The sequence below is a fragment of the Zonotrichia leucophrys genome, chromosome 13, assembly GCF_028769735.1.
Source record: "Zonotrichia leucophrys gambelii isolate GWCS_2022_RI chromosome 13, RI_Zleu_2.0, whole genome shotgun sequence".
In the NCBI taxonomy this organism is placed as follows: Eukaryota; Metazoa; Chordata; class Aves; order Passeriformes; family Passerellidae; genus Zonotrichia; species Zonotrichia leucophrys.
In genome coordinates, this window is record NC_088183.1 from 13,781,025 (window position 1) to 13,808,450 (window position 27,426).

Below are 27,426 nucleotides of genomic sequence, written 5' to 3' on the forward strand. Positions count from 1 at the left end.
CAATACTGTGCCTCAGCCACTTTTCACCTTTGAGTTTTTGTTATTTGCACTCAATTAAGAATAGAGCTTCAGGTGTCAAGTACAAAATTAGAGACTTTTGAATGTATTAGGAGAAAAGAAACCCGAGTATGGAGCAGCCAGCTCCTCTGGAGCAGAGAGCAGCAGCAGATAAAGGCAGCTCCTGTTACCGGGCAGTTTGTAACCAGCCTTTGTGGGCTCTGCTGGGATTGAGGGGTGCAGCACATGAGCTCATGCTGGAGATGGTGACCCCAGGGCAAAAACAATTCGTTTTCTGCAGACTTCGTTCTCTGCTCTGCTCTTCCTTTTCACATAGCTAAGAGCTTACCTACAAACCAAACCTTCCTCCTTGCTCATGAGAAAACAATCACCTGTTTGTTTATTGTTTTACAGTTCAAACAGGCTCTGATAACGCTGAATTCCTTTGTTGTGAATGTGAGTGGTAAAAGGGAGTGAGTTACATATGCACATTCCTGATTACATTTATAAATTCATATGGTTCAATGACAGGTTGGGGCTTTTTCTGAGTTAATAAATAAAGAGGAGTGGACAAATAGAGTCTTTTGACTTGAGTCAGAACTACCTGCAAATATTTTCTGAGGTATTTATTTCAAAAGCAATTATGTTTAAAAAATGTAAAAAATTACTTTCTTCCTAAGTAATTTTGATGACATCTGGAAAAGAAAGGGTATTTGGACAGATTCTTTACATACAGCCTTTAGCTATATGCTTTAAATGTGCTCTGAAAATTTGAAAAAAAAAGCTTTAAAATAAACATGCCTTTTAGAAGTGTCTCTGTGCTGGGACATAAGACCACAAATATGGGATCATGAAAATACATAATAATTTGTTACCACTTTGTTGTTTACTTCTCTTGTAATATTTAAAATCATCGGTTGCTGTTGGTTTTTTTTCCTATTTCTACATTTCCCCTTTTGAAATGTCTTGAGCACTTTGCTGAGTGCTTTACAAAGAGAGAAACACCATTATCCATGAAATTAAAAGCAGAAAAGAGAAACTAAAAGCTGCAGTGAGTATCCCAGTGCCCTGCAGAAATGCAGTGCCCTGGGCTGCTGGGGTCTGCTTGCTGGAGCAGCACTGCTCCCAGTGCTCCCAGTGCTCCCAGTGCTCCCAGTGCTCCCAGTGCTCCAGTGCTCCAGTGCTTTCAGTGCCCCCAGTGCCCCCAGTGCCCCCCAGTGCCCCCCGTGCTCCAGTGCTCCAGTGCCCCCAGTGCCCCAGTGCTCCCAGTGCTCCCAGTGCTCCCAGTGCTCCCCGTGCTCCCAGTGCTTCCAGTGCCCCCAGTGCTCCCCGTGCTCCCAGTGCTTCCAGTGCTCCCAATGCTCCCAGTGCTCCCCGTGCCCCCAGTGCTCCCAGTGCTCCTTCCCAGTGCTCCCAGTGCTCCCAGTGCTCCCAGTGCCCCCAGTGCTCCCAGTGTTCCCAGTGCTCCCAGTGTTCCCAGTGCTCCCAGTGCTCCCAGTGCTCCCAGTGCCTCCAGTGCTCCCACTGCTCCCAGTGCTCCCAGAGCTCCCACTCGGTCCTACCAAAAGAAACCACAGGCCATGCTTAGAGTTGTGGACAGAAACAGTGTTTATTCATTTAGTCTTCACTTAGTATTAATTTAAAAGCCTTGTGGATAGCGCTGCTCATAACAGCAACTTATTTAGTGGCCCACACAAAGTCTGGCTTTCAGATAAAATGGGGTTAAACCAGGCTATTTTCCAAATGCCTCACTTTCAGTTTTTCTTGTCTTCATTTTCTTCCCTGCCCAACCACTTCATCGGCCAACTGCTACCACATTCTGTTTCAGCCTCCAGAGGGATTAGCAGCTATGACTCCCAACAGGCTGTCAGAAAGCCTGGTAGAAAAAATCCCACAAAAGTGGGATGGCACAAAAAGTGAGACGTTATTTCTAATTGTCTTTTTCACTTTTACTTTTCTTCAGCCCTTTGACGCTGCCGTCTCCCCATCCTCCAGTTTCCTTTTCCTCCGCTGTGCTTGGCAGGGATCCCTGCTCCATTCTGCTGTTTCAATAGCTGCAGCTCCACACAACTCTGGCTTTCCCCCCGCCCTCGGCAGCAGGAGCCCGGCGCTGGCTGCTGCTCACCAGGGAAAGTGCCACCTCTCACCGAGCTGCCCTCACGCCACGCTGGGCACCTGCTGTCACCCTGGGGTCACGGCCTCGGCTCCCGGCCCCATCGCGTGTCACCGCATGAGCTCTCACTGTGACATTTTGTCATGGGCTGGCTGCTTGAGCCGAAGCGACTGAAATGTGGGGAGAGCAGGCTGTGTTGGGCACGTCCTCGTTGCTGGTTCCACGCTGCAGGGCAGCTGTGCCAGAGCCACGCTCGGGTACGGGCGGCGGCTGCCCAGGAAGGGTCGGTGCCCGCGGGGTGGGCACCACCACCCTCCCTGCGGGTGCGGCTCTACCGGGGCTGTCTGTGCCACCCTAACTACTTTTATAACTGCATTCCTCATGGTCCGAGCGTATCCAGGTGCCAGCTGCCACCAGCTTTCCCTCTGGAACCCACAGGAAATCACCCCTGCCACTCCCTGGGCTGCTCCGATGGCTCCCGGCTCCGTGCCATCCCCTGCGGGGCGCCCACCGCGGCTGGGCCGGGCACCCGAGGGCAGCGCACCGGGGCAGGGCCACCTCCTGCCAGGGGCACCCGAGTGCTGCGCTGGTCCGTGCGCTGCCAGCACCGGCACCGCACGGCCGTGTCCTCCAGGGCATAGCCCCGACCTGCTCCCCGCCACCCGCGCTGTGCCCTCGGTGCTTCAGTGCTGCTGGCGGCTGTCCCTGGCCCCGGCCCGGTGCTCCGGTCCCGCGGAGCCCCCGAGCCCCAAGGCTGGCACCGTCCCGAGCCCCAAGGCTGGCACCGTCCGGGCCCCAAGGCTGGCACTGTCCCGGGCCCACAGCCCTGTGCCCGGCCACGGGGCGCTCGGGGGCGCGCAGCCCCCGGGGCCCGGGACCGGAGGGCGGCCGTGGGTGCCCCGGAGGGCGTGGCCGTGGGTGTCCCCGGGGGGCGTGGCCGTGGGTGTCCCCGGGGGGCGTGGCCGTGGGTGTTCCCGGGGGCGTGGCCGCGGGTGGTGACACGCGGTGGGTGTGCCCGGGGGCGGTGCCGGGGCGGGGGCGGTGCCGCCGCGGGACTCTCGGGGCGGCCGCCGGCGGAGCAGGAAATGGAGGCGTGAGCGGGTGGAGCGGCCGGGGCTCCGCGCCCAGCGCTGACCGCGGGCTCGCCGCCGCCGCCGCCCTCCCGCACCGCACCGCCCCGGCCCGCCCCCGCCGCGGGGCCGGCATGTGAGGCTGCCTGGCGGCGGCGCCTCCCTGTGCGGCTGGGCCGGCGCGGCCCCCGCACCGCTGCGCGCCGCCCGCGGGAGGGGAGCCCCGGCGCGGCCCCCGGAGCGCAGCGCGGCGGTGCATGGGGCGGCGGTGCGGACCATGCCGCGAAAGGAGCTGCCGCTGCCCGAGGGCTGGGAGGAGGCGCGGGACTACGATGGGAAGGTGTATTACATCGACCACGGCAGCCGCACCACCAGCTGGGTCGACCCCCGCGACAGGTGGGCGGCGGCGGGCGGGGAGCCGCGGTGTGCGCGCTGAGCCCGGCCGCTCCCTGCTGCCGTGCCCCGGCTGGCGGGGCAGGGCGGGACGGCGGCGGCGTTACCTGCGGGCCTGGCCGGGCAGTGGCGCCTGGCAGCGGAGGGATGGAGGGGGCTCCGCGAGTTGTGTTGCTGTGTTCGGGGCTCCCCTTGGGCGGCCCCGGCCGTGCTGCGGAGCCGCAGCGCACGCTGCGCTCGGCGCGGCCATGCGGCCCTGGCGGGCTGGGGGAGCCGCGGTGGCTCGGAGCGGTGCCGAGGGACAGGCTGGGCTCGCAGGGCTGTGGCGGGCCCTGTCCTGCATCGTGGCCCACCTCTGCGGGCAGCTACGTGGCCTTACCGAGCTTGGCCATCGCAGAGGTCACGGACTTCTGGGTGTGTCTCTGATCGTCCCTTCTTTGCCGCCTTCTTCCCTGCGGTATCCCCCTGCTCCTGCTTGCTCTGAGTAGCGCTCACTTAGAAAAGTAAGATAAACAGAAAGCAGGGTGCTGCTCAATACCGGGGTCATTTCCAAGCAACACTCTGTGCTGGCTTGTTGTGGTTCCATGCTTGAGGCAATCACGGTGAGCCAGAGCACGGGAGCTTGGACGTGCAGCAAGCTCAACTACTGGATCACCACTGAAATTAGAAGTTTTTAACTTTCTCGTTTAATGCCTTGTTAGCTGAAGTTCTCAGAAACAGGAACTCAAAAATCCATCCTAGTGAATTTCCTAGTTGGAAATTCCAGCAATCTGAAGTATGCAGTTTGTTGTTGATCAGTTTCACACACTTCCCCGTCTGACAGTGAGCGTTTTCCTTGTTGTGGGGCAGAAAGGGCGATTTCTGAATCCGTGTTCCTTTCTTCCCCTTGCTCCGGCCATCAATTCAAGGGCCTTCCATTCTTGGTGGGATGTCAGGACTTTGCCTTGGCTCCGTTTACTTAGATGGGTTTTTTCTTACGCGTGGAAGTGAATGATTGTCCAGTTTTACAAGATTTCAAGGAGTGTTCTGCATTCCAGGAATAATCCTTGTGTGTACTGTACACAAATGTAACCTGCTGCCAGCCAGGGCCTTGGAACACGTCTTGGGGTTCAGTTTTAGGAATGTGGTGGAGAGGGGCCAGTAACAGAGTTGTTCCAAGGTGTTTCTTTAACCTTCATAAAAGTCGATGGAAGCCTAAATTAGAAATGCTTTCCTGGCATCCTTATTCTGTTCAAAGGATGAAGATGAGTGAGAAATCTAATAGGCCTAATGCAGGCTTATAAAAATTCCTGTGTGTCCTTGGCTGGTGATTCAAGAATGACAGAAATGACTAAATGGGTGCCTTATTTAGCCGTGTGTACTGAGCTGTCGCAGAATCATTACCTGCTCACCACTGTTAGAGGAGAATAATCAAAAACATTCTGATAACTCTTATCACATGACACTTGTTGTGCACATAGAAATACACCTGAATACACGTGGCCCTGACGAGCTTTGTGTCTGAGTCATCTTCCAGTAGTGCTACCAAGGAAACTGCCCCTGAAATCACAAGGTTTTGAACAGTCTGCTGGTCCACAGTAGAAATACTATGTGACACAACATTTACCCATCATCTGGTGGACCCTGAGCTTGTATAAGCTGAAATTTTCCTCTGCCATACAGGAAAGAAGTTTCTCTGCCAAGTAATTACCACTGCCTGTGAAACCCAGTTGATGGGGGATTTCTCATCAGCTCAGGTCATAAGGCGCCTGTTCCCTGCAGGGGAGTGAACTTGGATTTACACACTGAGCATTGAATTTTATCACTTTAAAATAAAGTTTAAATGATTGAAAGGTTAGCCTTTTACAAGTCATATTTAAAATTGCTGCAGCTGAGACGTGTGTTTGTGAATTTGCTACAGTGCTCTGTGTGCTCTGCTCACACATTCTGTCTGTGACCCAGCAAAAAGCAACAGATAGGGGGTAACATGGCTGTGGAAATGCAACTTTGAGGAATGTGGAGGAAGGTGTGTGTGTCAGGGCTCACTCTGAACCCAGTGTCAGTGGGGACCTTTGTGATCCTGATCGGCGAGTAGCAACTGGTAGCGAAAGATAGAACACAGGTTTTCAAACCTTCCCTAAATCTTTCATTCTGGCTTAATTTAGTGGAAATAAACATGAGCAGGGATACCACCTAGCTTCAGGGCATGGACAATCCCACTGTTTAGTGCCAGCAGGTTTGCAGTCCTGCTGAGGTTGGTTTAACAGGCTGCCAGGGAAGCAGAGCTGGCTGTGGGCACACAGAGTCTGCAGCAGGGATGGGGAGCAGAGAGTGAAAGGTGGGACCTCAGCTGGGCCTGGGCTGTGAAATCAGAAGCTTTCCAGTTCTTGTTTAGCCCATGGCTCCAGTTCTGCTGATGGGCTGTTGGGCTTTGCCAGGAGGAGAATCCTGGCACCTGGTGGCACCTCAGTGTCCTGTAGAGGTGACCCCAGTGATGCTCAGCTGCATGTCAGAGCACTTGTACCTTGCACCTTTGAAGGCTCAGGGCAGTCCTGAGAAACCTGTGGATGTTGGAACATTTTGGGAAATCATCTAAGATTAAATAATCGGAAGAATTTTGTGATTTAACTGTTGCTGTCCCTGTGGTGTGATGTAACAGACAGGAATCAAAGTACTTTGCATTACAGGAATTTCAGGTTAAAGAGCTCTAAGGCAATTCTTCTGAGCAGGTGGGGGGAAAACCAAAACCCTGCTGTGTTTTCCCTTTTGTTAGAGGAAGCTCATATAGCTGCCTTTTTTGGTAGATCTGTTGGAAATTAAATAATTCAGGCATTGAATACAGTGTGACAGGAGATCAAACCTTATTGAGCTGGAGGAGAAAATTTGTCATTCCTGGTTTTAAACCTAAGCATGACCTTTCAGTCTGCACCAGTACATTCCAGTTGGTAAAGCATGCCAGAGAGCTGTCTCAGTTGCTTTAACCCAGAGTGCATCTGCCCTGGGAGCTGCTGTGCTGGTGGCCAAACAGAAAATGCCAGGGGTGTCTCAAAACTTCAGCACCAGCTGCTGCCTGTTCTTAGGCATCAGCATGAGCAGCACTTGAACCACAGAGTGCCCTGAGTGACATTTCAGCTTTCCCCAGAAGTGAGGATTAGAGATGGGAATCTCTGTTCCAGTGCTGTGCTGTCCTTGGGCTCTTACACCCTCCTTCAGACTGTCTTGTAAGAGGATAAATTTTTTAACTTCTCCTTGCCTTTCAACACAGAAGCTTCAGGATGCACTGAAAATTTGGCCATGCCTGATAATCCATCCCACTCTTGAGTACTTGTTGTACTCTCCTACTGACCTGGTGGTGTAAGCAGGTTTTTCTGGGTTATTTTAGATGGAGCTGACTGAACTTCTCATTTCACTTCTATCACTGGACTCCTGCTGAGAATAAAAGCTATTGAAATAGGAGCAATTGTAGTTTAAATTTGGTGAAATAACTAAACAGCATCAGATATTTTGGGAGGCAGCAGTGCCTTAGTTGATGGCCCTTCATTTTTTGAAGGCTTTTGTTGCTGTAAAGGGTTGGGAGATGTTCATTAAGTCAAAGCCCAGATTCTTCATTTGCTACCTGAATTCCCTTCCTACTCCACATGGAGGTTATTCTAGTATGAACCTCCAAATCAGAGTTTTGGTGAAGAGATTTACCAAGGTTGAGAGCCAGTGCATGTGGTGTCTAAGATCTTGACTATTTTAAATATTAGGGTTACCTATTTACTCAGGAAAATTCAGCTTTGCTGAGCCTGAGGATTTTAGTGGAGAAAAGCCAGGCATATAATATGGAGAGCACCATCATCTAGCCATGCCCTTCTAGGCTTTATGAGAAGTGCTGCAGAGTATTGTCTCCTCTGCATTATTCTGATCTTTAAGCTTTTCATCCCCAGTCTGCTCTGCACACTTGGTCTGCAAACTGCCTTTATTAAAGATTTAGAAATGTGAGCGTTGTGCTGAAAATTCGTATGTAACTGTCTCCTCCTTGGATTACTTGCTTAAATGTGGAATAACTTTAATGACTGGAATAAAGCTGCTCTAGCTAACTTAAGTGTGAGAATCCTTCAAAATAAGAGGGCTGGAAAAAGGGAGGGCAATGAAAGGCAGCAGGAACAAAAGGCGTTGTGCTCTTCTGTAGATGAAAATCAGTAAGCATAAGGAGATGAGAGAAAAATTGTCCAAAATAGAAAAACCAGAGGAGAGAAATGCTCTTTGATCAGTGCCAGTGGCATAGGTCATGCAGCTGAAGGCTGCTAGTTTGATGCCTCTTGTTGCCTTTGTGTGCTGATATCTAGCTAAGCACCCTGTCATATATATGTGAATCTGCTGCTTTCTCCTGTTTGCATTCCCCAGAATAGCTGACAGCTTTGTAAGGAACAGGAGCTTAGTGTGTGCCCATAGAAACTGCTGATGACCATTTTCCATGAAGGAAAATGCAGAAGGGAGTGACAAAAATGCAGTCTTCAAAGTCATCCAAATGCCACCTCTCAGAACAGGTGTCATAATGTGCAGGATTTGTGCTCTTCTCACTTTTGCCATAATGATTGGTTTAAGTAGGTACTAATACATAAGGAAACAAGGATAGCAAGTAAGATTATTGTGACACTTGAAGCTATTTTAATTTATTAATATCACTCCTGTCCTTCCAAGATGAGTTAGCTCAGGATGCACTTGTAGATTGGAAAAGTGGGTTGGAGCTGAAATCCATCACACTGCTTCAGATATAGAAAATCAGACTTTAATAATTTGGGTTGATATTTTTTTTTTCCCCTGGACGTTCCAGACAAGCCTGGATGTTTTGAAGACTGCAGGGGCTGTGTGCATCCTGAGTTGTGTAAGCTCACCTCACACTGGGGAGGGAACTGAAAACAACAGGTGTGATGCTTTTAACAAGGGCATCACTGCTAAAGGTGTGGTATGCACACGTGTGTGGAGACAGAGGATGTTGGCAGTGACTTTAGAATGATAAAAAGCATTATTTTATCTTGCTTCCCTATGGAACATGGAAAAAAAAAAGAAATGTGAGGCTTTGTTCAGCTCAGCAGTTTTTTAATGAATCTTGGGGAATTCTGAGTCTTAAAGGATCAGAAATGCTTTTGAAGAAATCTCCATACATCACATTGTTTAGAAATATGTAGGTTGAGCTTCATCTTCTGCTCTGGCAAGGTCATCTTGCTCACAAGTTCACTCCTTTAATTTTGCCTCAAAAACTGACAGCGTGTGAAGTTAGACTGACTGGAAACTTATTTGGCAACGGAATCAACAATTCCATCCCTATGTAGGTCATATATTTTCATATCAGCATAGCTATCTTGATCTCCATCCAGTGGAATGGCAGGAAATTGGCTAGTAAATTCCAGAAGATGTGGGAATGACAGGTGGCTGCAGTGTTGGGCATCTGGGGCAGCTGCTTGCTGCTGTTGTTTTTTGGGGCAGCTTAAACTGCTGTTTCTGCCAGGGTGAAATTCTGTATCCGTGCAGGGAGTGAGGTCTGGAAGGTGGTCTGGCTGAAAAATGTCATTTTGCTATCTGGGTTCATTTACACAAACAGTGGATCCAGGCTGTGTGTGCTTGTGCAGAGCTGGGCTGAGCTGGGAGGAGTGGGAGTGGGGCTGGCTCTGGTGGCAACCCAGGAATGCTGCTGAGGGTGCACTTGTGAAACTGTCCCCAGGCACCTGAGCTGGCCAGGCTCTCTGCCAGCCCAGCTGAGCAGGTGTTCCCAGGTGCTTAGCTCTGCCCCATGACTTCTGCTTAAGTGTTACAGGAAGAATGGATTCACTTGTCAGAGCCCATGTGAAACCAGCAATGAGGCAGAGCATCTCCTAAAGATGTTCTTCACAGGGCAGCTTCATAGCTAGCACAGATAGAGGAAGATGAGTTTGCAGCAAAATTTTCCATGTCTGAATTTGATTTAGATTTCTCTAGACTGTGCCAGAAAATTTATTGGAAGATTTGTCCAAAGGAGTTTAATGAAATCACTTGTATGTAAAGAAGTGATGTTTGCTAGGTGTTTCAGGGGGGGTCCTGTCACTGACCCACCACTCGAGCTTTTGGGACTGGCTCTAATCTCAGTTGCTGGAGAAGTCTATTGGGAAATGACTGCTGCTGTGTGCTCCTGGAGGTGGCTGCAGGCTGCCAAGGCTGTCCTTGCTCTGTGCTCAGCATTCCCAGCAGCGCTCCTGCTGCAGGGACACCGCTGAGCTCCCCTGTGACAGCAGGGACACGTCCTGGGCTGGCCTTGGCTCTCACTGCTGTCCTGGGGGACACCTTCAAGCCTTTCTCAGAGACAGGGAGAGACCATACAGCTGGCTTGGGCAAGCCTTGCTGGTCTCCCTGTGCCAGGGCTGGCTGAACCTGGTGGCCTTGAGTGCTGCACCAGCAGGGCAAGAGTGTTAGCTGGAATAATTAATCAATAAAGAGGGGTGGCAGCAGCTTGGCAAAGTCAGCTGGAGGTGTGTAGACTGGTGCTACTGCATGCACCTGTAGGAGAGCTATGCAGATTGACCACTTCCTTGGAGAGAAATACTTTTCATGCTGGCTGCTTGCCATTTGTGAGACCTGTTTAGTAAGGTTACGTGCTTTGCTTGTGGTAATGAGGACTTGGCTTTATTTGAGCAGTTTAAGCTCAGTTCTTGTTCACAGAGCCTAAGGTTACTGTTCCCTCCTCCCTTTAAAGCTACATGCATAGATAATTGGCTGAACAAACAGTGGGCAAACTGCTCCCTGCAGAAAAATAACTGCTTTTCACTGCCACTCATTCAGTGAAGTGGCATCTGGAAGACTCTCCAGATAGTCACAGGAGGTTTGGTGTGTAACAGGAAGATGCAAAGAAGCCAAATCCTACAGCTGTCAGTGTTCTCTGTATTTTTCATGCTCTTGGAAGGGTTCTCCTGGCTTGGTTTGTTCTCAGTTTGTGCTGATACCTACGGCTTCCACCCCAGCCATGATGTTCTGCAGCATAAGTACCCAACACATTTAAAAAACAGATGAATTGCTTTCTCAATCTCATGGAGGTGCTGTAGGGATTAATTAGTTCTGACAAAGTGCTTTCTGGCTGAGATGTCAAACTGACGTTTCAGGACTAATGGTATTGTTTAGTGAAACTGTTTGGTTCTCCTCAAATGCCTAATTACTATTTTAGAAGAATGTACTCTGTGGAGGGAAGCTTTATTGATTTAAAGCACGCAATAAACAGGATTGCTTTCAAGAGGCAGCCATTCATATCTGCTCTGTGCAGAGTTGAGATGCAAGGTGGTCACACAGCTACTTTGAACCAAAGTGTAAGCGAAGCTATTGCTTAAATGACCCTGCAGCAGCTTGCAGATTTCTCATATGTGACTTTCAACTGCCTTAATAGCCTTGTACTGAGAGCAAGGGCAGTCCCCTGCCAAGCACAGGGCTCTCTGCTATTTCATCCTTCACAGCCCTGCCCCACAGGGAGGATGGCCTGCAGAGGAACAGCAGTGGCTAAAATAACCTTCTGGACCCTTCAGGCAGCGCAGGAAAATGTAGGTAACCCCCAAAGTGCTGTGTGAAACCGTGCTGTGGATTATTTAGTGGTTAATTTTGCTTTGAATGCCATGACCTAGCTGAACCTCTGCAGCCACTAGAAGACATGCTGGTGGCACACTGCACAGGCTGTCCCCTTGGCCATCAGGTGCCTACATCCCATGGGACATCCTCCAGGGGCTCAGGCAGGTTGGCACCATGGCTTGGCAGCAGAAACCTGTCACACCACAGCACCTGGGTGAAGAGGAGGAGACATCTCCTGACATCCTCATCCTGGACACTGGCACCATTGTTGGACTGTTTGAAACATTGAGTATATATTTGAGCTGCTTATGCAAATTATCTCAAAGGGGATTTGGGTGGGGATGATAATGGAAAGTATTTGGCTGTCATGTGTGATGCAGCTCTTAGAATTATCCAGCTTGTTTCCTGGGAGGTATCTCAGGCTGATGGCCTGTCTTGGGTGGTGCTGGGTATTTTTAGAAAAAATAGTAAGACTGATGTAAATTCTGATGACCTGTACTGTATCTAATTCCAGGTGAGCTTTTAATATTGAATTGTTTTTTAATAAATATTCTTAGCATGAATAACATTTGGTATTGTAGAGTTTTTGGCGTGGTTCAACTTGAAATTAAATAATTACTTTGAACAGGCTTTTTTGTTGGGATATGGATGTGGTGATGCTCAGGTGTGTTTGATTAGTGGTGTGTTAACTCTGCAGAGAATAAGGAGGTTAAACTCTCCCATTCAGTGTATTATTCAACATTTCTCAACATCTGGTCTCTCTCCACTTCAGCTGTCAGTTGACCCACTTGTTGAGATTTTGCTGAAATTCCTTGAAGTCATCTCCACATCCAGCTAACCTAAACAGCTTGTCAGCAGTCAGGGTTTATCTCGGCTGTTTGAGGGGCCTGGAAAGGCCCTGGGTGACCTTGGGGCACCCGCGTATCAAAGGACGAGAAGAGGCTTCAGTTCTTCTTTCTGGTTTTATGTTTATTAATTGTTTATCTAAAAGATGTTCTTTCAGCCAGCAGAGATCTGCTCAGCAGTCAGCCATGGGCACACTCCGTCTCCCTCCGGGGCAGGCACCTATCTTTATACCCTTTGCTACGTATACAATATTTATCATTTTTCCCCAATACCATCTATTGTTATAACTCGGTGTACTCTTAGTAATAACCAATAGAAAGGTGCCACCGTGGCCAAAGAAGATGGAGGAGAGGAGGAAGAAGGAGGAGGACAGGACACACCCCAATTCCTCCATCTTACTCCTCTAAACCCCCCTGTACATAAATCTTAAACCTTGTATCTCACTCTCTAATTAGCTAATCTTTTCACCATTCACCCAGTGAAGCCCTCATCCCTGTCGTCTCCTGTGCAGGGTTAAAGTCCAGCTACCAGACACTTCTGGCAACATTCCAGGACTCCCGAGACCCCCAAGCTGGTCTCAGAGGCTCAGCATCTCAGGACTGAGATCTTGAGATCCGACAGTCAGCCAGCAAGGCAGTAAGCCAGGTTTGATATTTGTCTTTTCTTATGTCACACCACAAGGTTTAATCATCAGAGTTAGCACAAGTTATTGCCTTGATGGGACTGTTGAATTCTAGTATGGACAAATACATAAAAGGCTGTTTAACAGTTCTCAAAAAGTTTTCCAGTATTCTAGACATGGACAGATTTGTCTGGCAAAGAAATCAGTGAGTGTTACTCTCTCTTATTTTAATCTGTATGTGGAGGGAAGGGAAATGTCATGGCTTCTGCCATGTCCCATGGTTTTCTGTGGCACTAAAGATGTCTTAGACTTCTTAACTTTTCCATGTTTTGCTTTTGGATGTGAAAACTCAGCTGAGTTGGTCTGTAATTCTGAGTAAAGGTATATCTATTGTCATCTATCTGCTAATTAGTCATTGAGTGCTGTGTGGCAGCCATGGTGAGTTTCTCATACAACTGGTTTACTGATAATTCAGTTTGGAATGCATCTGCCATCATCTGCCTGATGCTAATGAAAGCATAACCTGCATGTGAATACTTTCTTAAAGCAGATATTCTCTTGTATTCCTTGGGCAGTACTCCTCACTTCCTTTTTAAGATTTCTTTTCAGGAGAAGATTGTATGGATGGAAGGGGAGAGGTGCATGGCAGGAGCCTGGTGTGGTCATTTGCAAAAGGGTTGCATGGATAAAAATCTTAGTTTGCAAAGATTTGCAACTGAACTGGTCACACATAGTCTTCCACTCAGGCTTGTTTTCCCACATCTTTTGTAAATGCCACTCTTATCCCTAAAGCAAATGTTCTGTGTTGAATTTTCTCATCTTTATTCTCTATTTGTCCAGTAGTCTGTAGCTAATAGCCCAGAGTGTTTCCTGGTTTGTGTTCTCTCTGTTTCCCAGGTGCAGGCTCCTGCAGTTTTGGGTGGTACCTCTGACAAGTTGTGCTGCATCTTCAGTAGCTTGGCTGGGCTGGGGTCTCTTCCAGTGCAGTCACTGGGGTTTGCCTCAGGTGCTGTGGTGGTTCTTTTTCCTGTCAGGAAAAGATCTCTGGATGGATGGAGGACACCTGAGTGCAGCTGAGCATGCTGCAGTTCACAGCCAGGTTTAGACCTGGGAGGATTTGTTCTTGTGTCAGATCCTGTCCCACGGTGTCTCTGTGGCAGCAAGGTGGGCCTGGAGGCTGCTCTGGGTTTCTGACCAGAGAAGGTGGCACCAGATCCTTGAGAGAAGGTGCAGTTAGCCCCTGGTGTTGGGGTTTTGCTGTGTGTGGTAACAAGGATGAGAACAGCCCAAGGGGTATTCACACCTGTAAACCTTCTGCTTGGAAATCTGCTGTGGCACTCGCTTCTGATGGAGTGTGGCATGTTGTAAGTGTTCTTTTGCAGTCAGGTTTACTGAGCAGAATTGCAGTGAAATAACCAAAGTTTGATAATTTTAACAACTCCCTTTAAAGGCTTTATTGTTTGAATTGCTTGTCTGGAGTAGTTGGGCAGTTGTGTGGCAGCAACTCTGAATGACAGTACTGCCTCTTGGCCGTCTTTTTTGAAGACAGGCTGGAATGCTGCTTTGGTCCAGCTGCTTCGTGGCCAGCCTAGATCCTGTTCAGAGGTGTAGGGAATAATGAGGTTATGTCAGTATGAATTAGGGGTTTCACAGCAATAATTTTATTATTTATGTTGCATTCTCAATATTTATGGAGGGTTTACTCCCCCCTAGCTAGTGGCTTTGCAGTCAAAGGCAAGCTGTTGACCTGTCATTTTATACTTCTATGTTCCCAGCTCTCTGCACTCTTTTTTCCAGTGATTGTTGCTTCAGCTTTTTCTCTCCCAAGCCATATAACACTACTGCTTATTTCCCTTATGGCCATGTTTGCAGGGTCTTTAAAGCTTTTCATAAGTAAGCACTTTGCCTGATGGGAGAAGAAGGTTTGTGGAGTTAAAAAAAAAAAAAGGGCAAGAAATACGCTGTAGGTAATAGATTCCAAAAATGCAAATTTGTTTAAGCAACTTCTTAAAAAGGAGGGAGGGAGGAAGGAATTGAAGATTAAAACCTGTGTTTATATACATGTAGAAGCTGGAGGCAAAGCAATCCATTCATAAATATACAATAGGATTTATGTCATGGTGAGAAGTGCTACATGCATATTCATGTGTAATTTGCAAATCCTTTGGTGATTAAATACTTTACTCCAAACTCAAGAACTAAATAACCTTCTTGTTGAAATGAGATGTCCAAAGGCTCTAATGCTGCTCCAGTGGAGGGGAAAGGCTGGGTGGTGTAATAGATCTGATACTTTAATTTTGACTCTATTAAAAGATTTTTGGTGTGCTTTGGGCATTATTTTATTAGTATAATCAGGAAGTTTTGAACAAAGCATGAAGCAGAGAATTGCAAGGAATATTGTAAAGCCTGTCATGCTAAGAAAAGCAAATAGGCTTAGGAACTTGTTAGGATGTTTTTCTCAACTGATTTTAATGTCAAATACCTTTATCTAAACTTTCATATCCCACAGGTAAGCACAGAGTTGAACTAGTAACAGCTTGAAGGGCAGCTGTCTTAAAGTAGCTTTGTGCAAGTGGAAGTGAATTGCCTTTAAAGAATGTAGCCTCAGTTCTTCACTACGAGATGGATATGAATGCACTGTTGCCAATGCTTTAGGTTTTCAAAAGTCTTTAAGTGCTGTAGGTGAAGTGCATCCTTTCTAACAGCATGAGCAGGGAATAGTGCTGCTGTGGAGTAACTGTTTCCTGCAGCTGGTGGTGTTGCATGGAGCTGGTGAGTGCTCAGTGACAGTGCTGCGTTCCTGGGCAGGGTGTGGTGATGCAACTGGTTAATCCTGCATGGTACTGGGAAATGGGACAGCAAGTGCCAGGCATCCTGCTGGGAAACAGCTCAGCCTGTGCCTCCAACATCGGTGATAAGGTGGGGCTGGGCCTTGTGGTGTGATTCTGTGCCTTGGCCTTCCCTTCCTCGGGATCCTGTCACAGCTGGGAGTGGCAGCCACCACACTGTGTCCCCTGCACAGCACCAGCTGCTCTGCTGTGCAGCACAGTGGTGACCCTGTGGCACTGGGCTGCTGCTGGTGTGGGTGTTTATGTATTGCTATGGGCAATCACTAACAAACCACAGCTCTTCTCACTTCCTAAAACTGCACCTGGTCAGTTCCATCTAGGTAAATTCCCTGTATACCCTTTGGGAAGGCTGTGGTTTATTCTTGTATCTGGACCACCACAAAGAGTTTTTTTTACTGTGCTCTCCTGGTGTTCCTGATAGCTCACTTTGGAATTGCTCCTTTTCCAGCTTATTTTGGAATTGCTCCTTTTTGTAGCTTTATGAGCTCTTTATCCTTTGTGCATTGTTTTGTGTCAGGAGAATATAAAGTACATTGATGCTGGATGGGAGAAGCCAGCAGAGTTCTTGTGTTCTTTCTTCACCACTGAGGTTAGTCCCTCTTTGAAAGTTGTGTTGTCTGATTTAGTTTTCCTGCTCCTGTTCTGTAACAGCTCACCTGTGGGATGCTTTGATTGAGCTGAACAAGAAGACAGAGCAGTGCACTCAACTCGCTAAGGACTATAAATGCATTTTTCTGGCTGGCACAGGTGTAGCAAATTGCCCTTTTAGTCCTGTTTACTTGTTTTTCTCATTCAGTCACAGGTAGGTTCTGCTCCTTGGGCATCAGAGAAGAGCCCTGGATCCCCTGCTGCTGTCTTGTGCTGTGATCAGGGGGCATGTGGCACAGACACTGTCCCTCCCATGTCTGGGGGCTCTGCTGTACAAAGCTGTGCTTCAGCTGATTTGAAATATTGTTTCCAGGTAACTGTGAAAAGCTGCTGCTTTTACAATGAGCACTGAGAATTTGTATCATCTGCCATGTCAGAGCTGCAGTGTGTCTGAGCTGGTGGCTGGTCACACACGGATGTGAAGATGCAGCACTGAGTCCTTGAAGAATATGAATTGGTGTAGTTCTGTAAGAGGCACAAAATTGAGCTAAACAAACCCAGCTCTCCTTAAGCTGAGTCCTGAGTTGGTGACTTCTTGGCTTTATAGGGTGGGCACTTCACCCATCAAGCAGGTCAGATGCACACAGGGGAATAGCTGGTGTGTGAGGTGTGGTGTTTCTAATTGCTGTGCCCAGATGTATGAGCTGATTTTATCCCAGCATTTTTTATTATGAGGAAAGCTAGAAGAGGTAAAGGTATTAACAGATCCCATGTTTTCAAAGAGTGCTATACAGGTAGAGGCTGGATGGGAAGTGAATTTGATTTCCCCCCTGTTTTAGTGCTATAAGTGGATACCTCTGGATTGACCTCAGAAGGGTGTAGTGAACCATTTCTCACAGTATTGTAACTACTTGCAATTTTGCTGGTGGAAGAAGTAAAAATCTTTGCCCTGGGGGCTGTTTCTGGCTGTGGGCCTGAGCAGAAGCCCCAGTGGCAGGGCTGGAGCAGGCTGAGCAGCCACTGAGCCATCCTGCTGTGGGAGGTGGCCATTCCTTCAGCCCAGGTGCCCATCTGGCTCCTCACTGGTTTTGCTGGCATGCAGAAAACTGCTCCCTCTCTTTTTGGGCACAGTTTCTGCTGCTGCAGTAAGCTGGAGCAGCCCAAGGACTGTCTGGCAGCAGTGACAAGTCGAGGTGGGAGTGACCTTCCTGCCAAGCATGGTTCCCCTGGAAGTCACAGCTCACTCCTGAGCTGCTGTCAGTGCAGTTGTGCTTGCCTGGCACCACGGGTGGTGACAGTGGGTTCAGCCAGGCAGCTGTGTCACTTGCAGTTTGTCTTTCAAAGCAGACAGCTTAAATATCAGATTGATGCTTCCTCAGCGCTGCGCTGCGGGCTGTAATTCCATCTGCTGCGACAAGGTGACACCTGAAAAGGTATGTGCTGCTTCCTGCATGTCCTCCCTCCCATGTACCTTCTGCATGCACAACTGCAGGCACCACTTCACCTGCTTGTTGGCCTTCCTCTCCATGTAGTTGCCTGGGAGTCTAGAAAAACACTCAGTATTTTCTCTGAAGTGCTGCTGGAATTTCAGTGTCATATTTTCATTCATCCTGACCACTGCAGTTTCTGCAGTATCACCACTCTTTATCTTCACTGCTTTGGAGCAGTAGAATCATCTGTTTATGCCATTGATTTGGCAATTATTACAAGGACATTGAACAAAGGACATTATTAAAGGAGTGTTCAAACACCTCTGCCCAAAGGGCTGTGTTTTTAATAGTTCTGCAGATTCATCACTGATTTTGGAACTTGATAGCAGGTTGGCTCTCTGGATCAGTCTGTAGATTAGATTAAAGTTACTAGACAAGGGCAGCAGGAGTACTTTGTCCATCAGAGAATTTCATCTTGATCTTTGCAGGTGAGCTGAACTGTGGATAATGATTTATTTAGCTGAGCTGGTGGGAGTAAGTTAATATGCATGTTGTGAATTCTGCATTGGTGCTGTAGATCAGCATTTGGGTAAAAATGAATAAAAATGGTAACAGTGAAACTGCTGAAAAAATATACTGGCATGGGAGTTGCATTTCATTCAGATGCTGCTGGTGAAGTAGTAGTGAGTTAAGCAGCAAATTTCAAACCTGTAAGCTCTCAGGTTTGCTTAACAGCAGGTGTACAGCACTGTAAGGCACAGTGTCAGATCCATTAAACACAGCTTTGACGTAAGGATGAAATGAATAGCTGAGATATTTTAGGTAATTGCCTTGAGCAACAGTGATGGTTGTATTGGAGCAGCTTCAGTGAGTTATAAACAAGCTTCAGCTGAGGCCAGATCGAGCAACTGATGATTTGCAGAGTGTCTGGTGTGGTTTGCCTGGAGAGCAGCACACATGGTGTGTGCAGGCTGTGCTCCTGAATTCCTCCTTTTCTGTGCCCACTGAGGAGTGGGTGTTCAGATAACACTTTCACCTCCCCAGCTGCTTTAGTTTTACCTCAAGTGTCTTGCAACAAATACTGGTTTAGACTGAGGGAGACTGACTCATTCAGCTGCTTCTTATCCCTTGGCATATATAAAGGCTGCAAAACCTGATAGTGATGGAGAAAAAGTGTTACTGAGGGATCTTGGCAAGAAATACTACTCTACACTGTCTGGGAAAAAAAACCCAAACCCAGCTTTTTCCTTTTTTTTTAATTGGGATGGAAGAAGAGAAAGCACAACTGAGGTAAGCTGGACAGGAATGTCTTTCTGAGTGTCATCTATAAAAAATTTGGATTATCCATAGAGAAGACTGGCTTTGAGGTAGCTTGTTTTTCAGAACCTTGCTTTCTAAATTCAGGGGAAGGTAGTAGTGACCTGGGGTATTCCAGGCCTCACAAGAAAATCTCAGGAGTGAAATGTCTTGTGCCTTAAAGCACCTGCAGATCCTGTAGCTTGTTTGCTAGGCTGCTTTACAAAGAGGGCTTATTTTTGTGAGGAGGGCATAGGTGTAGCTCACTATCTTCTTTTCCTGACTACATCCCCTGAAAACTGAGAGAAAGAAAATACCTTGTTACAGATCAGCAGGAGCTGGGGCTTGATATGGCACAATACAAAGAAATGTGATTTTCTACTGTGCCAGGTTTGAGTGGCCACTACTAGATTTTAAGAGCTTATTTTGACCAACTTGTATTTTCCAAGACAAAGCTGAAACTCTTACAGATTTATGCCTTCTGCTGCTTTCCTCAACTTGCAGGGAAGAAAAACATGTGAAAATGGAGGTGGTTTGGCTTGACTTGTTGCAAAACTCCAAATATTCTGTGCGTTCTGCACCAAATGCTTAAAATCCTATTTTGGAGTTCACACTAAATAATAGGCAATTAAAAATGGAAAATCCAGTGCCAAATACATCCTTTTGAAAGTATAGCATAAGCTGAAGGTATGTGATTGCTTAGGATAGGGCTGTCCATAGGATGTAGCCATGCCATATGCATGAAGCCAGCTGGAGTGGTTAGAGCATGTCATGTCAGATATTTAGAGATTTGGGAACCTGAATTGAAATCCTCAGCAGAAGAAATTCAGGAATTGCCAGAAACATAATATAATCTATGGAAAACATAGCTGTTGCTCTCAGTTTTTAAAAGCCCCTGGATGGTTTGGCCATGTGCAGCATGGAGGGGAGCCCTGGTCTGAGCTGCAGACCTGGGGCTGCTGGGGTGCTCTGAGGAGAGCCTTGCTGAGCAAAACTAGGTACCAGTGAATGAACTGGTGATGGCTGAAGGGAGCAGACATCCCTGGTGTGCTGCAGCATGCTCTGTCTGGCAAACACCTAGCACAGGGCTCTCCATCTGGCGCGGGCTGGGCCCTGGAGGAGCGGCTGCTGCCATAGGAACCGCGATCCCCTTCTGCCGGGATGAGCCCGGGACGGCCCCGCTCTGGGCTCCATGTCGAGCTCTTTGTCCTCACACCCCATCACCCGCCCTGCTGCCGTGTCCTCCCCAACACCCCTCCTAACAGCTTCAGGATATAGCTCTAACATTGTGCTGCAGCCTGCTGCCAGGTGCTCAGAGTGATAAAAGGGGAGTAAGGATTTTAGCCCTCTTTGGGGAAGGGATATGTGCAACCGAGGGTCACAGCAGCCAGTCTGAGCCTGAGCCTCGCAGGGCTCAGCTTTGTATTCAGATGCGCTGGCCTGCGAGCTGCAGACATTCCAGATACTTGTGTTCGTTTTGGCTGTATCCAGGCACGCACTCACAAAGAGCAAGATGCGTGCAGTGAAGTATAAATCCCGTCCTCTAATGACTCAAAGCACTGTTGTGTGCTCATACATGCTTAACAGATTGTATAATTAGCTGGCTTTGTAAGCTGGCAGCATGTATGACTCTCCAGTAGCCCCCTAAAAACGCTGTGTGGTGCAGGGAGTGTATGCAGGTCCTTAAGCTGCTTGTATCCACGCAGCGATGGCTGCTGGGCACAAGAGAGGGGCTGTGTGCCCTGTGCCCACAGAAAGGCTTCCCAGGCCCGGTGCCACCACCTCTGCCTGTCCCTGGGCTGCCAGCAGCTCTTTTCCCCTTGTTTGCTGCTGCTGGGCTGGTTTGCTGGCTGCTCTGGGGACAGGGCTGTCCCCAAGGCGGTCCCCAGGCCGTGCCCTTGAAGGCAGGCTCGGCAGATGGTGCGGCCGAGCGCCTCAGTGTGCGCAGCCTGCGCTACCACGGAGCCCGTCAGGGTGGATGAGGATCGGCCCAGGCTGGAACCCGGCTTTATTTGCAGTGTTTAATGGAGGAGTGTTACTCGCTGAGGTGGCGAGGCTCGCTGCAGAGCTCTCCCGGCCCTGCAGCACAGGCACCCAGGCGTTGCTGGTCCCGGAGCACGGCGGTGCCGGCTGGGCAGGGCTGGGCTGCCTGCTCGGAGGAACGCGACAGGTTGTGCCGGTGTCCGGGAGCAGCACCGGGGCCCAGGGCTGCGTGCTTGGGATTTCATTGGAGCCGGGGAGGAGCCGGCAGCAGGGGAGCGAGCATGACCTTGAAAATCCTTATCGAGATGAAAAGGTGCAGTGAGGGAGCGAATTCCCCGCGCACAGCGCCCGGCCGGCCGGGCTGGCAGCGAGCGCTGCGGCCTCGGCGCCGGGAGATGCCTTCCCACAGCCCGGCTGTACCCCCGGGGCTCAGCCTGTGTGAATCGAGGGGATCGCTTCTGCTTTGACTGTTTCCATGCATTTATAAGTAATAATGAGCCTGAAGGCAGTAGCAAAGCGAGCTGTGGCAGCTGGAGAAGATGGGCCACTTGAGATGAGCAGGTTTAATTATGATTCCGTGGCAGGTGGAGCTCATCTGTGAGTTTGGTGCTCAGAAATTGTGTGAGCAGCCAGACAGCTCATCCCAACCAGCAAGGGGGGTTGTGCTTCTCCCCATAAAACCCCCACATTTATGTGCTTCTGTTCCTGACACTCCTCTGTCCCTGGCACACTGTGGGCTGCTGGGTGCCCCTAACCCAGCTGGGGATGCCCTGGTCAGCAGGGTCTGGGGGCTGCTCTGCTCTGTTCCTGAACAGAAACAGTTCCTGGGAAGACTTGGAGAGCTGCTGGTCTAAAAAGAGGAGCAAGGAAAAGCTGCATAAAGATGCTTTTTACAGGAGCAACAAACCCTTAGCCTGGCTCAGTTGCTGGTATCTTTGTGCTGTGGATCCATCACGTACTAACACATGCCCTTGTATGTGCCCTTGTCACATGCTAATTCAGGTTAAATAACTGCATCTCCTAGAAATTGATCCTTTTCTAAGATGCTTTTTGGGTGCTTCTAATCCCAAAGCATGTCCCAGGAAAGTGACACTGTACAGATAAAGCAACCCTTGCTGTGTAAAAAAGTAATCAACACTTGCTACTATGAATATGTGCTGTGAAATGTAAAATGCTGCATTCCTGAAGAAATCTAAGTATTGTTACAGCTTGAGTGTAGCACTTCTGTTGCTGAGGCTGCACTGCAGCTTGGAAGCAGATACTTAAAATTCATTGGTTTGTGGTGCTTTTTTTCCCTCTTGACAAGGATAGAATAAAACCTGTCTTTCTCCATGGCTATAGGAACATAACCTTGTGGGGTTTTTGTTGGAGGAATTCAGGCATTTGCTGATGTCTTCGATAATTCCTTTCTAAATGCTTTAGCTTAGAGCATTTGCATAAAATGTTCTCTCACTTAACAAGTTCAGCTTTTTTCAGTTTTAGAGGATCTAGGAATTTGGATGTGCTCTAATGACCTTGGGACATTTGTTTTTAGGTCCTGTGGAATGGGGTGGCCTCAGCCCAAGGGAGGCTGGAACTCGCCCAAGGGAGGTGGAACTTGCCCCTGCTGATGGGGGAAGTCCCGTTGCTGTAGCACATGAGGACTTGTTTCCCTGTTGCATAGCTGAATTAACTTGCTGAGGAGTGACATGAGTGGCCATGCCACCAGCTCTGGTGCTCCTGTGGAATCAGAACTTGGTTGTGTTGAGTGGCAGAGTTGTCAGGGTTGATACAGGCTGTATCCAGTGGGATTGCAGAGGATGTGCTGCATGTCCAGAGCCTGCTTCTGAACAAAGCACAGGGTGGTGTGAACACGCTTTTTCAGTCAAAGCTGGTGGCATTGCTGCCCAGCTCCTTCATTGCTCTGAGCTTCCTGCCATGCCTTCAGCTTTTGTTTAAGCTGCTGTGATACTTAAAACAAATCTGGCATCTCTGGCCTTTTTCTTTGGGGTTATGTAGCTGGTAAAGCTGGGATGAAATGCACCCTGTTAGTTGGGATTCATCTCTTCATTTTGCAGTGTGGAGCAGCCAGGATGGTGGTAGTGACATTGGGTCTCTGCTGTCAGACAAGCCAGGAGCTTGACTGAGGTACATACCCACTGCATAGGTATGGGGAAAATGGGAGTACAGAGACAGCAAAAAGATACAAACAATCTGTGGGTTTAACCACCTTCACCAGGGTATACTGGAAAGAGGAAGATTGTTCCTTTGGAAGGAAGGAGGTTCCCGTGCTCTTGGTCATAAACTAAAGTAAAAGAGTAGCTAAATATTAATAATGAGACTATGTAAGGTGTGTCTCTGGCACATACCTGGAGCATGAAGTGTGAGCAGCAGTGATAAAGTGATATGTATGCTGAGTCTCTGCCTAGTGGAAAGAAATGCTGTCTGATTTGAACTGAGGAATAACTGAAAAACCAAATCCTCAGCTGGCTTGTCCCAAATCTGAGCTGGCAGAAGGACTGTTAAGTGGGCTTTAAACCACCCAAGATAGATGGGAAAGGGGAATGCAAGAGAGCAAGTGGCATTATAACTTCCATGTTAACACCAATTTGATCTGTTGGCAAAATATATTCATAGTGGATCATTAAAAATAAGCGATGTTTGTGAGAGTAAATCAATCAAACTCACTTGGTGATGCAAATCTCACTTTTGCTGTCCTCAGATGCGTGAGCAGCCTTCAATAGTTGTTGATTTGTATCGACTCCCTTGCAATGTGTGAAGTACTGAGCTATGTTTAGTGCTTTGTACAGTTCTGCCTATAAACACAGTTTGGCATGATTTTTTTTGCGGCTTAACTACATGGTAAATCAAGGCTTTGTTACTTTGGATGAAAAAGATACTAAACCTATTAATTTTATACTCTTACCTTCTAACTCTACATCTCCTAAAGCTTTACTCTCAGAAGGTTGTTCTGGAAATTCATTCTTACTCTGACATTCCTGTTCATTTTTATACAGTATGGCTTTTCAGGATCTGAGAACACATTGCCTCAACACTTACAGCAACAGCAGTAGATTGTAAAGCTCACATTGTGAATTCCAAGTGCTGCATTCATGAGCTGAGGGCCGTGCAACCTGTGCTTTGGATGAGAAGTGAGTTGCCATGCTTTCAATTCCACAGGCTGTCCTCAGTGCTAACTCACAAGGATGAGTCTGCTGAAGTAGTTTTGGTTTGCCACTCTTGAAGGAATGGCAGGGACTGCAGTCTGCAGGGCTGTGCTTATGCTCGGGTGAGTGTTCTGTATCTGGAATTCACAGCTGCTTTGCAAGCAGAAGGATTTTTCTTCTCCTGTCTTCTCCACTGCTCTGACATCATCTCAACCAGGCATCTACTCTGATCCTTGCAGGCAGCCAGAAATATCCTGTCATCCTGGTATTGAATACTCTGCCACACCTGGTACCGAAATACTCCTGTCATACTGATACTGAAATACTCCTGTCCATACTGGTACTGAAATACCCTGCCGTACCTGGTACTGAAATACTCCTGCCCATACCTGGTACTGAAATACTCCTGTCCATTCCTGGTACTGAAATACTCCTGCCCATACCTGGTACTGAAATACTCCTGTCCATACCTGGTACTGAATTACTCCTGTCCATTCCTGGTACTGAATTACTCCTGTCCATTCCTGGTACTGAATTACTCCTGTCCGTACCGGGTCCTGCTGAGTTTACAATGGCATTGAAGGGGCCCTATGGGTGCCCATTAGGGGTTCTTGTGGCTTGGTAGTTTGTGTAGCAGGGTTCTGCTCTATCTGGCCAGATTTCCAGGGTGGCAGGCTGAAGTCAGATCAGAGCCATGCAGTGATGTTTTCAGACACTGCAGAAGAGCTCAGTGCCTGCAGCTGATGTGACTCAGGGCAAGGAGCAGAAGATGCTCTGGTGAGGCCCTGCTGCTTGCCTGGACTGTGTTCTGCAAGGGATGCAGACCAGAGAGCCTGCCAATGTTGCTGTTGGACACTGGGACCATCAGATAGCTCTATACCTCAGTCAGAACATTTAAAATGAAAGTAGCAAGCAGGCAGCCCTGCCAAAGCTGCTGTATGGATGAGCAGTTAGCCCAGTGCTAGCAGGAGGTGAACCAGGGAGCAGCCTGCCAACCACGTGCATGTAAAACAAACTCCTGGGCTTCCCTTGTCCTTCCTAAATAGGGTTTCATACTAGCAATGCTTGTTTTCTACACTGGGGAGATTAGATGAGTCCAGTGAGACCACCCTGGGGTTGTCTATCTTCCCACTTCAAATGCCATGCGAGTAAAGGGCACAGGAGCTGACAAGAGGCAGCTGTTGCAGGAGGCATTTGCTGTTCACAGATGCTGGGGAGAAGTGCAGCACCATGCTTTTCTTCTGAAAGAATTGAAGTTTGTAATCACTGTACATGAAGTGTAAATTCAGTGTCTGAAGCCCAGTTGTCCCAAATCGCTTGCCCATCACTCCTGCCTGGATGGTGAGCCCAGTGCTCCCTGCACGGCACGTGTTCCTGAATGCTGAGGTAGGGCAATTATTCCATACTTGCCTCCTTGCTGAGATCTCAAATATTTGTCTTTTTCTGACAGTAGCTATTGGTTCCCTGCTCTAGGAGCTGTACTGTGGGGGGAGTTTGTCCTATACACCTCCTTATCTCGAGGCATCCTGCCAATATAAACTGCTGCCACCCACACTAGGCAGCCTTTCAGGGAAGCAGGAATGCAGGCTGTAGGAGCAGAGACAGAGCCTTCCAGTTCATAATCTCCCAAATATGTCAGAGAACTAGTCTGACTACTCTGGATGCTTGGGAGGCAATTTACCCCATAAATTGAACGACCAGTCCCCTTATTCAAGAACAGTTGAGCTTCCAAGTGAAGAGAAAGCTGACTTAGTTTTAATCTGCTCAGGCTGTGCTTGTGGCAAGGCTGCTTTTCAACCTAGAAGAACTGAAAGCAAACTTAAAAGCCAGTGTCAGCTATTTAAAATTAAAGATGTTTGAATTACTTGCATGGTTAAATTCCAACTCCTGCATGCTTTTAATTCAGTGGTGTTGTACTCATCAAGTGTGGTGATGTTCTCATCAAGTTGTACCTTACACTTTTATATCTTTTCTGCTTAATTGGTTCAGGAAAGCATGCAGGATATAGAGGCTGGCAGGCAAGTTAATGTTGTGAGAAGCCTCATCTCCCATTTCTTGACTTTTTAACCTTGAACTATCCCAGGAATTTTTGCATTTGAGTGATTAAGAAGGTATGACTGACCTCCTGCTTGCAGAACCGGTTTGTTAATCGCTGGGAATGATCTAAAATCTGCAAGTGGTTTTTGATAGCCTTCTCCTTGCAAATAACTTCGTTGTTCTTTGCTTCCAGAGGTAAATGATCTGCACTGAAGAGCCATACACAGCAAACAGACTGTCAGTGTGTGCAGAGCAGGGCTTGTAAACATGCAGGCCTTTGCAGAAGTGGATAGAACGAGCAAGCAGCTGACTGTGCTGGTGCTCTGGGCATACTTTTTATGCCTGGTGGGGTAATAAACAATGTATTATATAGATTAACGCTTCTGTGAATCTGTTTGACTAATAAAAATGTATAAATGCATTTGTGTTCAGAATACCTGAAATACAGCCTGGTGCCTGACTTTCAGGTGTCTTTGGTGTCTCCTGATCTCTTTTGTGGAGAATCTCCTTAGGCAGTACGTGACTATTTTCTGTATAAAAGAAGAATTCAAGTGTTACCTGCACATGTGAAAGCAGTAGAGGGTCTAACTGGCAAATTACACACAACTCAAGATCACCTTAACGAGGTATGGAAGTTACCCTCATGGCCTGGCCAGAAAACATCACTGAGTTCTTGAGTGTCACTAAAAATGTATAAAATTAGGATAGCTTGGAAAATAAGCTCTGAGGATAGATGCTGGACTTGCTTATTCTAGAGGTGGCCCAGTGCATGAAGCATCAGGGGCCAGGAGGAAATACAAGGGGAAGGAGGTCTTCAGGAGGCTGAGAAGATGCTCAATAACCACGGCAATGAAAGAACCACTTCTGAAAAGCAAACAGCTCTGCAGTTTGACTTGCTTGAGGAGATGTGTGGTTTATTTCAAGCCATTTCTCTTGGTAATATTTATGTTGTAGTTTAAGCAAATTTGTTTGGTTTACACTAACAGCTTCAAATATGGGTTTTTTTTTCTCAGAGACCCCATTTTACTGTAAGAGTGTAATTCTGTTCCCAGTTAATTCCAGGACCACACACTGGCAGTCACTGAAATGACAAATGCTTGAGGTAACCAGAAGTTTAAGGTGACTGGGCCTTTGTGTACATTTTGGCATAATGTCTCCCTTCCAAACTTTGAAATGTTGTGTTTGATCTCTCTCAACTAAACTCTGCTTGGAGTGTAGTTAGGAAGCTTCTGAAGTCTTAAAAGTTATCACTTTTTAAAAGCTTCTCCTGGCAAGCACATTGGTGTTCATGGTCCCTCTGCTAATGGTGGTCCTGAATTGGGCCTTTCTGCTCCTCTGGGTGTAGAGATGTCCTCCTCCAGCTCCCCTGCAGTTGGTGAAGTTTTGGTGCCACTGAGGTGCCACTTGGCCTGGAGCTGCCTGCTGTGTCCCTGCTGAGGATGCTGTTGGGGATGAAGTGTTCCCATTGCCTGTTTCCTAAACTGCTGTTGGAGTGGGAATCCAAGGGA

The 27,426-nt window shown here is 48.0% G+C and overlaps 1 protein-coding gene across 2 annotated transcripts in view; it reads left to right on the plus strand.

The window, feature by feature from the left end:
* Window positions 1-3,290: 3,290 nt before the first annotated feature.
* WWC1 (WW and C2 domain containing 1) overlaps window positions 3,291-27,426 on the plus strand; it is a 67,231-nt gene continuing 43,095 nt past the window's right edge. The window contains exon 1 of one of the 2 annotated variants that reach the window (XM_064724780.1): window positions 3,291-3,576. In XM_064724780.1, the coding sequence (XP_064580850.1) occupies window positions 3,458-3,576 (119 nt within the window). In that variant the 5' untranslated portion in view covers window positions 3,291-3,457. Of the gene's footprint in view, window positions 3,577-17,198; window positions 17,460-27,426 lie in introns of those variants that run through there. The other variant, XM_064724781.1, reaches the window with a different exon arrangement.